Source organism: Orcinus orca, chromosome X, assembly GCF_937001465.1.
Source record: "Orcinus orca chromosome X, mOrcOrc1.1, whole genome shotgun sequence".
NCBI lineage: Eukaryota > Metazoa > Chordata > Mammalia > Artiodactyla > Delphinidae > Orcinus > Orcinus orca.
This window is the reverse complement of record NC_064580.1, coordinates 35,241,087-35,253,064: the sequence shown is the minus strand read 5'-3', so window position 1 is coordinate 35,253,064 and position 11,978 is coordinate 35,241,087. Positions and strand designations below refer to the sequence as shown.

At 45.6% G+C, this 11,978-nt stretch overlaps 1 protein-coding gene and 1 long non-coding RNA gene across 5 annotated transcripts in view; one reads left to right on the top strand and one right to left on the bottom strand.

Moving 5' to 3' along the window:
• Positions 1-3,965: 3,965 nt before the first annotated feature.
• On the bottom strand, positions 3,966-5,474 carry MID1IP1 (MID1 interacting protein 1). Its single transcript, XM_004281345.4, has one exon. The coding sequence runs from the start codon at positions 5,472-5,474 to the stop codon at positions 4,923-4,925; it is 552 nt and encodes a 183-aa protein (XP_004281393.1). The 3' UTR covers positions 3,966-4,922.
• A 797-nt stretch (positions 5,475-6,271) lies between these two features.
• Positions 6,272-11,978, top strand: part of LOC117197248 (uncharacterized) — a 51,353-nt gene continuing 45,646 nt past the window's right edge. For 3 of the 4 annotated variants that reach the window (XR_004477776.2, XR_004477777.2, XR_004477778.2), the window contains exons 1-3: positions 6,274-6,692; positions 6,841-7,023; positions 7,505-9,035. This is a non-coding gene — a long non-coding RNA (uncharacterized LOC117197248). Of the gene's footprint in view, positions 6,693-6,840; positions 7,024-7,504; positions 9,036-11,978 lie in introns of all 4 variants that reach the window. The other variant, XR_007474824.1, reaches the window with a different exon arrangement.

Below are 11,978 nucleotides of genomic sequence, written 5' to 3'. Positions count from 1 at the left end.
ACATAGTTGTGGTTTTAGCAGGCTTTGTTTAGACAGATGCACAACTATTAGTTTTCTGCTTTAACCTGACCAAGACTTTTGACGCCAAAAAGAAAACAGCTAACTCAATAATAATAATAATAAAAATAAAAACAAGATGAAAGAACATTTGAGGAGGCGAAATCTTCATGGTTTTATGGAAGATGTATCCATTTAGGTCTTTACCATAATCACCACCTTTCCAGCACTGAATAGCAAGCAGCTGGAAAAGGCCTGTATACAGATGTGGTTTTCCTTTTCCTTAACCAACATTTCATTAATTAAATAACATTCTATCAATGGCACAAGAAGACTCATGAGGGATGTGGGAAATAGTGAGAAAAACCATAGAATCCTCGTTTGTCAATAATGGAAGAGGCCTTAAAGCTTGAGCTGCTTTCCCCTCCTATTTCCTTTCTGCAGGCTTTCAAAACGTTTGTTCACCCTGAAACCCAGGGAGGCCAAGACAAGAGGACGAACGGGAACCTCCAGCCTACATTCTACCCCCTTATCTTTCCACCCAAGTTCCATCCTTGGACAGCCCAGTTTGCATGGCTAAGCCTTGTCCACCAACCAAACCTGTCCGCTATCGGGAGGATAAACTCAGGGCAAATGCCTATGAAATCCCTGGAATGGGCTCGGGGCCATCTGGACAGGGAACTCTGGGGAGCCAGGAACCCAAGTGTGGTCTAGAAGGAAGGGCACAAGCTCTGGGCATTCCCTTGGCTCTGAAGATTCCTTGCCCATGGGGAATTGCAAGGCCTTACAAAGAGTCAGTGTGGAGGCCCTCTAAAGTGGGGATCCCAGAGAAGGAGCCCTGGTTGCATGAGGCAAAGGACAGTACTGACTTCCAGATACTGAAATAGTTATATTGGTCATAGACTATCATTATCTCCACCACTTATCAGAAAGTTCCCCATAGTTTCAGATGAACTAACTGGAGACCTAATATTTAGAGTAACTCAAGGACAACCTTTAAATTTTCTTGAGTTATTTTAAAAAAAATGAAACATGGCCTTGAAAGAAAAAAAAGTTTAAAAAATAATTTTAAGCTTAAATTATCTTGCTAATTAAAGCAACTTAGCCTTGATCAGAAACTACATAAAGTTTGAAATTTTAAAACGATTAATAATATTAATTTTTGAGACCAATCCAATAGTCCACATGTTTAAATTTTCCATAAGCTTCTGATTCCGAATTTTTTATCTGTTGGGAGTAAAAATTACCTCTAGAATTTTAAAGAAAACATTCTTTCTGTCATTATTTTGTTCAAAACTCTTCAAAATAAATCACCCAAGGATGTGATGATTGGTATAAATGTACTAGATGCCCCATAAAAAGATAATTACCTTTGAAAAAGAAAAAAGGTATATGAACTTCGAGCCCTCAGTCCACCAGAACTGTATCCAATTTGGAAACATCTGAGAACCACAGGAGTAAGGGGAGAAGGCGTGAGCGGGGAGGCGGGTGGAGAAGACGAGCCTCCCAAATGATTTTTGTTCAGCAATTAAAAGCGAGGAGGCATACGCAAATGACAATAACTTTCATTTTTTAAAAACATTGTTAAGAGTAGACTAGTTTTCAAGTTGGTCCAGAGAAGGATAATCCCAGCAGCTGTGACATGCTAACAATGGGTTCAGGTTCAGAGCAAGAGTAAATCAGGCTAGACCACTAAGGAACACTGTGTAAATGTAAAACACGAAAAGCCCCATGTGCGCAAAGCAGAAAGCTGTTTTTAGAGGCAAACGCAGGCCTTCTCAAAGGCTCTGGTGTGAGGTTTTGATGTAGAAAATTCTTATCAAATGTAAATATCTGGAGGGTAATCAACTCCAATCTAAGCTGTTCCTCTTTGCCCAGCTCATCTATCCCTGCCTTCCCTTTCGTCCCAAATTGCCACGGAGATGGGCACTTGCAGAAAACCATGATCCCTGAGAGCTCTTTGAAGGAGGGTCCACACAATTTTGCAACTTTTAAAATCTATGAAGTACTTTGAGCTTCCTCAGGAAAGACCTAAAAATATGAAGTCACTTATCACTTTACCTCAGAAGTTGCAAAGTTTTAAATGGCTTGAGAAGTTTTAACAGGTAAATCTGGTCAGGGATCTGACTTTGTATCATTGCATAAACTGAACTTGAATAAAATAGTTATATCAGTGGAATAACACTTACTGGGCCTGGGAAACGCTACTGGTTCATGAAAAAATCCAATCCTCTTTTAACAGTGATCATCACTACTCCTAGGTCAGAATCACTATTTATATATAAAAATACTCTCACATGAATATTTTCAAAAAATAAAGTTAATAGCTTTATTTACAGTTTGGTTTTGCTATCAACATCTACCTTTCTGTATTCTATATACAAGAATGTTCTGAAAACATCGTGTTAACATGTCATAAAACTCTTGCTATCGCTTGCCCAAACTATGACTATTTGATTTTAATTCAGCTTCTTCCCTGAGACTTTGAGAAAGGAAATAGTTTACCTGTGGTTTCATGTATGTAATTGAAATTATGCTTTTAAAGTGAACATATTGTCCTAAACTTCATATATTCCTGGAGAAAGGCAAGGAGGGAGATAAAGATACAAGCCACGTTCAGAGAGCTGGAGAGAACCTGTAGTGCCCTTCAGTAGCACCTAAAGAAACTTCTAAGCATCAGACATTCTATATACCATCTCCTTTCACTCACTGCATCTCCACAAAGTAAGCCTTGTAGTTATTATTATGCCTAATTTCAAATGTGGCAACAAGCTTGGAGTTAAATTCTCACAGTTAATATGTAATAACAAGAGGACTTGAACACACAACTTTCTGGCTCCAAGTCTTGGCGTTTCTACCATGTGGCTTCTGTAGTTTCCTTCCTTTGTATTTTTTGCTTGCACTTTGGGATTTTCAAGGGGATACAGGGCAAGAGGCCATACACCTTACTTCTGGCGCTGCCTAGCTTATCTTTATATATTAACTATTAACTTTCTCTGGGAGCACAGGCACCAGCCTTAACACTTCCCCATTTTTTCACTGCTGCTAAAAGCTGATAATAGGTTTGAGCTGCCCACAGCACAAAAAAACTTTTTGCCTTTTTTTTTTAAACTGCAAAGTTATATGTATTTTAAATTCAAGCTCTATGAGCTTAGAGAATGTCTCATGACTTCAAGATCGAAAACTGAAGTCGATCCAACACTTATCCCCCCTAAACGAATCACGAAATAGAGAAAATACAGAGCATTGCGTTTCACCTGTCCCACCCTCCCAGGAAAGCATCATAATGGCATCTAAGGAAGTGTTCCAAAGGGCCCTACTGCAGCCATGCTCAGATCTGCTGTCCACAGCGGCAGACTGGCTCCCTGGAAAACTGGAAGCATTGCTGGACACTGCTTAACAAAGCTTAGCACTTCACTGGGAACTAGTCAAAGAGGCCACAGCACATGTTATAACACATTTAAGTCTCTCCTAAGATTAACGCAAAAGACTTGTAAATAAAGACCTGCAAGATGCGTGCACTAGTGTTAGCTGGTGTTTTTCTTCCGACTCTTTACTTCTCAGTAGCCAAGTGAAATTTCTGCCTTTAAAATAAGTTTCTAGGCCTCAAAATGCATAGGTCGTGCTTGAGCCCCTTAAAAGATTCAAAATGTTCACTAAGCACTCCAATAAGCTAGTCAAGTTGGTTGAAAACTGTAATATATGTACCTTCCCAAATTCTTTGAATATTTATGAACTTTTTGTTGAGATGTTATGTGCTTACCTTGGTACTGAATTAGAAATAAAAAGCTTGGTAGCTTCTTCCCAAACAAAACTGAACACTTACGGAGATGATTATCTACCACTTTGAAATACCAGAGAAAAATAAAATTGGTTTTTGCTAAAAAAAAAAAAAATCAATTAACTGTATTTTATTTAACTACTAAGCCATCCATTGGTGGATTAGAAAGCAACAAACTTTTGTCAAATTTCGTTAACACATTTGCTTTTTTTTATTTTTTAGAATATAGTCTACATCTGGATTAAAAAAGTTTTAAATAAATTTAAGACACATAACAGTGGAACCCTTCATCATTCTATGTACAACACGGATAGAATGTCAGTTGGTTCCATTTCGGGTAAGTCCGCTTTCTCATAATAACATTACTTTCACTGAGTGGCACGCTTCGTACGAGCTGGCACAGTGCCAGCTTACACACTTTGAGGGGGTGGTGTGAAAAGGATGGGATAGGGGTACCACAGGACAACTCTACAGTGTAACAGAAAATCATTAATAAAGTAGTACCGGTTACCGACAGACAGTGCTGTTTGTGCGCCTACCACAATGGAATCGCCGAAGTTTCAGAGCGAGGAGATTGGAAATACTTAAGACGGGGCCACGGTTACAAAAAGAAATAGTGCAAACAGGAAAACTGATGCAACCCTAGCAGCGCTGCGGCCTCCACCAGCCCAACGGCAGGGCGGCGGGAGGCTGTGCGCCCGCCCCGCCTTCCCTAGCGCCCAACTCCAGGCGGCGCTCCCAAATGTGGCAACCCAGCGCCGCGCCCTGGAATGGCTCTTTCTCGGCCCTTCTCCGGAAAGAACAGAAAAGAAACTCCAGGAAAAGCACAGACTGAATGCAGGGCGTCAACTCAGTCCTATTCCCACCAAAGTAGAACACAGCCCCCTCATTCCCCCTCCCCACCCCCGCGGGAGAGAGGGAAATCCTTGAGCACTACCCCACCTCTTCTGCCACCGCTTTCCTCTCCTCTCCCCAAAGAAGACCCCTCCTCCATGCAGCCCTGCCGCGTCCCCTGCACGTACGCAGCCCCCCAACTTTGCAGTTTGCCCATCGTGCCCTAGAGCCAGAAAGAAAATAGCTTTGAGGAAAGAGAGGATGAGAGATGGGGCCGGGAAGGGTGCTGGGCAGCCGCGGGCAACCCGCCTCAGTGCCCCCAATTGCTGAAGCCGATCTCCTGCTTGTATCTATTAGTGAGGATGTTGGCTTTGCGCGTGAGTTTGGAGAGCACAGTGTGCAACCCGCGCAGGTGGTAGTGGAACTGCTGTTCCAGGTCCTCCTCGCCGGCGTCCGCGCCCTCCAGGTGGCTCAGGTCCACCAGGATGTCCTTGGACTTCCAGGCGCTCCCCTCCTCGCTCCCCGCCGCCGGCGGCGGCTGCTGCAGGACCCCCCACTCGATGTCGTTGCGGATGGACTTGAGCAGCACGTAGTGGCTGTACATGTCCCGGGAGGGCGCGAAAAAGCTGCCGTTGCCGCCGCCCGCGCCGGGGGCGGGGGGCTTGCGCTCCTCCAGGCAGCCGCCACTGCCGCCTACCTCCACGCCGACGCCGTTGTCCAGCCCGGGCTCGGCCAGTGGCACGTCGCGCAGCAGGCTGGGCACCATCACCGTCTGGTCCATGTTGTTCACGGCGCCGATGAAGCGATTCATGGCGTTAAAGAGCGAGTGCTTCTGGTTGTAGGTGTCGCAAACCTGCATCATGGTGGCCGCGCGGGCGCCGAAGCACAGGGACGCAGGGGCACGGGATGGCCGGCCGGGGCGAGGGGCTGTACGCCTTTCACGCGCTCTCTGAGGCCCGCGCCGGGGGCCTGGCTACAGCCGGTGCGGCGGAATTCCCGGCTTCCTCCGCCCTCTCCAACTCTCGTCTAGATCGAAGCCCGGCCCTGCGGGAAGCACGACTTCTCCTGGCTCTGGCGTCCGGAAGCTCGCGATATCGGCGCGTGGTCTCTGGGTCGAGCCCTGGCCTGGTTGGGAGACGGGGACGAAAGAGCAGATTATTCACGCGGCTAGGGTGCCCGGCGCCCCCACCCGCGCGCACCTCCCTCCCTGGTTACAGCTTGTCTGGGACGGCTGCCGGGTGACTCCCAGCAGGAGTCCCACCTCCTCGCCCCCCGCCCAGGGCCGCGGAGAAAAGGAAGGGGTGCTCCCCACTCCCGTCTCCCTCCGCAAAGCCTGAGTCCAAGCACCCACGCTGACGGGGCAGAGGTGGGGCGGGGGCACGCACTTCCTCCGGCGCCTCGAGATCCCCTGCTGCTGGGTAGCTCAGTGTTCCCGCTGCTGGATGCTGCTGCCTGCGGACGCTGCTGCGGTCAGTGGCCGAACTGTGACTGCGGGCGGTGGTGGTGGCGTCGGCCCCCTACCCATCCCAGGTGCTCAATTTATAGAGCCCCGGAAAGGTGTCGCCGGCGCTCAGGGCCACTCGCCGTGTCTCCTCCTCCCGCCTCCCCGGTAGCGCGGAGATAAAAGGCCCGAGCTGGGGATGACCGCGAGTAACACTCCAGGCCCTTTCTACAGCGGGGGCGGGGCGCGCCGGGCCAGCCCCGCCTCTCGCCTGATACCCGGGCGGAGGGAGGGCGCAGTAGCAGGGCAGGGCAGGGCAGAGGAGGGACAGAACAGCCGCACCCAGCCATCGCCGAGTGCAGAGCAGGCCAGCTTGGGGGGAGGGCCAGGCACAGTGCGGGTAAAGAAGGTGCCGGCGTCCGGTCCCGCAAGAGGGCGGGCTGGAGTGCGGGGGGATGGGTGCGCCTTGCTCACGCTCCCAGGGTGGGATGACCGAAGTGCTGGCGCCCAGGTTGTAAAGTGAGGCCCCCAACCCCGCATCTATGCTGGCAGTGGCCCGGAAACTACCGATCCGGTTTATTAATAGCCGTCGGGGAAGAGGGACCCGCAGCAGCAGCAACTCCATCCCAAGACTCTTACGTAAGAAGGGTGACTGGGCATGCCGGGTGCACGTGGACGCGTGGTGCTCCCGCCGTGGCCCTGGCCTTGGCCAGCTGCTGGGGGAGGGGGACCTCAGAGGCTTTTGTCTCCCTGCTGGCGATGTCTTCCCCCATATTTCCTGTAACAGACTTTGCCAGGGATGAAGAGCGACCCACAATCGGATCTGCACATTTTTCCAAGAGATCAGATGTGACAATGCGGTGAAGCAGCCAAATTCCTGACTTTTGTCCAAGTCCCGCTACTCAGAGATCCCAGGCCCCAGGCCCTGTGGCCTTTTGGCTGCCAAAGGGCCAGGACAGAGTGACAGTAGGTAGGTCCAGTGTTGGGTGTCTTTAATCATTTAACAGAAAAGGGGGGAGGTGTCCAATATTTTTTTTTGGAGGGGAGTTTGAAATGTACCTTTCCAAAAATAGTTCTTAAAACGCAAGGTCATTTAATAGGCCCTAAACTAGGTACCAAATCGCTGGATTTAACTTTTAAGAGCCTTGCACCTTCAATTTCACTTTGAGACTCCAAACCACAGCCTGTTTTCATTTTTGTTTCACCATCTCAATCCCCATGCCATGTCTGTCCTTCATACACCAGCCTTCTCCAACAGTCCTACAGATAAGAAGACTCAAGTTTCTAATTTTGAATCTCTTTTCTCCAAAACCTTTCAGGGGTGCTTTCAGTACACTGTTTTTTCACGGGACAAAAAGTGCCAAAAGGGAGAAGCACATAATAAGAGGTTTATTTTTTCCCTGTTTTTCCCTGTTTCACCTTAGTAATATATATTTAATTTTTTCCCACAGCAAACCATCTTCCTAATTGTCTTTTGAATGAAACTGTGACTTGTTGTGACAAGGGCTGGACAGGAGTCAGTGACTTATGGAGACAGAGCTCAGCCTGGGGAGCCCCCTTCCCAGGGCTTATTAGCTCTGCTAGGTCATAGCCCTTGTTTTCTTATCTAGAAAAACTGGAATCATGTTACCTGCTCAACCTATCAGGGGCTTTGGGAGAATCAATGGAAAGGAAAATATAGAGCCAAAAAAGCATTATATAAATTTCAAGCATTAAAATAATCTCACCCCCCTCTTTACACACGTGGAGACTTGCAAACTTTTCCAGCCCCAGTTTCCTTATCAATAAAATGGAGCTTATCCCATGGGCTGTGCCAGATTTGTGAATAAGATAATAGATGTACAAATTATTATGTAAATACAAAGTACTTTACAAAGATGAAATTGTACTTTATGTAGGATCTTATAGTCTAAAGGTGTTTATGTGAAGAGTCAGAAACCTTGAAATGTGGAAATGGTCTATGATGATCCACAGACCCTCCCCCCATTGCTTCAGCAACCGGCAAGTACAAAATAGTCCAGCTTGATTTTAAGCCCTATGTGCCATGACATACAAAAAACATTGCAAGAAGTAATCTCGAAAAAAAACACACACACATCCAGTTTCCAACAACTGATTCTCTATAAATTAAAACGTATTTTGTCTCCCATGGCAGACCCTCTGGATATTTTAAGTCCGTATACCTCTGATGAAAACTTGGTATTCAAATCTGAGTTACAAAATGCCGGGATCCTGCCTCTTTTCTTCCCAGTTTCAGCAAAGTGTGATAATGACTCGCAGAAAACGGAAATTCAAGTGATCTAGCAAAGGGATCCCAGCAAAAAAAGCCCAGCTTGGGAGAAAGCCCCTAATGCCTTCTTTTTGGCCTCCACTCCTCCCCGGTCTGTTTCCTTCCTTCTTCTGGTGTCGAGGTCACTCTCCATCCCCCAGCTTCTTGACTCCTGTTCTTTCACATTTCTTAAACACTATAAGAAAAAGATGGCTCATGCACCTGCTTGCAAAACTTCCCAAACCGGGCCTTCTCGGCTCCCGCAGGGCCGGAAGAACAACTCACGCCCACCCGGGTAACTCCTGAACGGAAAGGTCCGGAGCCAGAGCTCCAGGCCCTTGGAATCACCCCACCACCGCCCCCCCGGCTTCAGCCAATCAAGGAATATTATGCAAATAAGCCTTCGTGCCCCAGCCAGTCAGGAGCCACGGCCCCCTCCCCCCAGCGTCCTCTTTCACCCCAGCCGAGCCGAAGTGGCGGCGGCGTCTCTGGCAACCGGAGCGCCGCCAATTTTCCCCTCCAATTGCGCCTGGAAAAAAAAAATTGGTTCCTTGGGGTCACCTGGGAGGGGAGCGGGCGGGTCTGGCCCGGCCGGAGGCGAAGAGCCTCTGCGGTTGCCCTAGGCGTTTTCCCAGTTACAATCCGGAACAGGCTGGAGATGCTGAGCAACCTGCCCAGGCCTCATTTTGCCTCTGGAAAACAGAAGTCGTCTGGTGAGCAAACAACTTTTGAGTACTTTTTGCAGGCCAGCAGGCTCCAGGCCTCTGGTCTCTGCTTCCTCTCCAATACGCTAAATTCTCAGTAAAAGCTTTGTCTGGTGTCTGGCACCCACCCCACTTCTTGGTCCACAGCTCCAACTCTGGAGCTCAGTTCAGATTAATTCCCACATTTACCTTCTTACTTCAGCAACCATAACATCACGTTTTGCTGGTCCATCTCCCGAAAAGCGTTCACAAATGACCCCTTCTGTGTCCTTTGGATAGTTCCGGGAAAGATGGCATTTAAAGTAACCAGAAATTCCTAAACAAAATACAGAACAACAGTAAACTGGTCAAAGAAGGCACATTGGAGAAATAAGAGATTTAGAAATAAGAGCTGGTGGGAGGGTGGTATCCTTGAAAAGCTAGAAACCAGCCCAACTCAAGATAGTGGAGACTCTGCATTACTTTGAGGTAGAAATTAGAAGGAACCACTTCATGCTAAGTGTCATAGAAATATGACAATCAGACTGTCTCGTTAAAGGTCATGTAGTCCAGCCATCCACTTGTGCTGAAATTGCTCACAACATCCCCACCAAGTGGTCACCCTGGCCCACATTCTTGTAATTTCCATCTTCTAGGTTAGTTCTCCCATCTTGGAGCCCTCTGGGAGGCCATGCAGCACACCATCAGATACCAATAGATAGGGTCTCCAATCCACTATTTTTCAAGCCAGCTATTCCAAGTTCCTGCAGCAGTTTTTCGTGGTCTCTCTGGAGTTGCTCATCCATCCTGCTCACTGTCTCCGGAAGTAGCTCCACTTTGCTTGTAAGTGTGGCACCTGGAATTCATTCAAGCACCATTTTTTCTAGGACAGAATGGAGTGGCGTGGCCACCTATTTTACTGTAAATGGTAACTTTTCTAGATCATATTGATTGCACACAAGTGCTTGGAACTTAAACATGTTAACACATTTTAACTTCACAACAACCCTGAGAAGGAAGTAAGGATCACAGAGTTTAAGTAGCCAAAGTAGCAGAACTGGGATTTGACCTAGTTTGCTGATGCCGGAACCAATGTTCCTTCTACTACCCAATAAATATCTATTTCTTACAATGCTGCCTACTATTTAAATGGACTTCTTTTAACTGCTACATCCATATGCAGCTGGTTAACAAAATTCTATGTATCCCGTTCTTTTTTTTTTTTAATTGCAGTATAGTTGATTTACAATGTTGTGTTAGTTTCAGGTGTATGGCAAAGTGATTCAGTTATACGTGTATATATGTTCCTTTTCAGGTTCTTTTCCCTTATAGGTTATTACAAAATATTGAGTAGAGTTCCCTGTGCTATACAGTAGGTCCTTGTTGGTTATCTGTTTTATATATAGTAGTGTGTATCTGTTAACTCCAAACTTCTAATTTATCCCTCCTCCCCCTTTTCCCCTTTGGTAACCATAAATTTGTTTTCTATGTCTGTGGGTCTATTTCTGTTTTGTAGATAAGTTCGTTTGTATCATTTGTTTTTTAGATTCCACATATAAGCGATATCATAAGATATTTGTCTTTCTCTGGCTAACTTCACTTAGTATGATAATCTCTGGGTCCATCCATGTTGCTGCAAATGGCATTATTTCATTCTTTTTTAATGGCTGAGTAATATTCCATCGTATATATGTACCACATCGTCTTTACCATTCATCTGCCAACGGATGTTTAGGTTGCTTCCATGACCTGGCTATTGTCAATAGAGCTGCAATGAACATTGGGGTGCATGTATCTTTTCAAATTATGGTTTCCTATGCTTATATGCCCAGGAGTGGGATTGCTGGATCATATGGTAATTCTATTTTTAGTTTTTTAAGGAACCTCCATACTGTTCTCCATAGTGGCTGTACCAGTTTACATTCCCACCAACAGTGTAGGAGGGTTTCTGTTTTCCACATCCTCTCCAGCATTTATTATTTGTAGACTTTTTGTTGATGGCCATTCTGACCAGTGTGAGCTGATACCTCATTGTAGTTTTGATTTGCATTTCTCTAATAATTAGCGATGTTGAGCATTTTTTCATGTGCCTGTTAGCCATCTGTATGTCTTCTTTGGAGAAATGTCTGTTTAGATCTTCTGCCCATTTTTTGATTGGGTTGTTTGTTTTTTTGATATTGAGCTATATGAGTTGTTTGTATATTTTGGAAATTAATCCCTTGTCGGTCACATTGTTTGCAAATATTATCTCCCATCGTATAGGTTGTCTTTTCGCTTTGTTTATCGTTTCCTTTGCTGTGCAAAAGCTTTTAAGTTTAATTAGGTCCCATTTGTTTATTTTTGTTTTTATTTCCATTACTCTAGGAGACGGATCCAAAAAGATATTGCTGCAATTTATGTCAGAGTGTTCTGCCTATGTTTTCCTCTAGGAGTTTTGTAGTATCTGGTCTTACTTTTAGGTCTTTAACCCCTTTTGAGTTTTTGTATATGGTGTTAGAGAATGTTCTAATTTCATTCTTTTACATGTAGCTGTCCAGTTCTCTGTATTCCATTTCTTGAGCAGGGCAGATCTTTTTGGACCAAAGTACAGAACTTTTAATTTATCTTACTTAAACTTTATCTCATTAGATTTAGCCCATTACTTCATTATTTTAGGTCCTAACTTGGTGCTCTAATGTGTTTGAGTCTTACGAATACATTTGATAACTATCCTACGTATTCATCCAAGTTATTGATAATTTACAGGCAGCACTGGCTAGGCAAAGGGCAAAGTACTTTGGAACATTTGGAAAGCTTCTTCAGCTTGATATCAGCCCATTAATTAGCATCTTTTATTAATTAATTAATTAGCACCTTTTGGCGTATGTTGTTTCAGCCAGCTATGAATCATGTTAATTGTATAATCATCTAGCCTATATTTTTCTTCTTGACCACAGAATATTATGAGAGGCCTTGCTAAATGCCTTGCTAGAG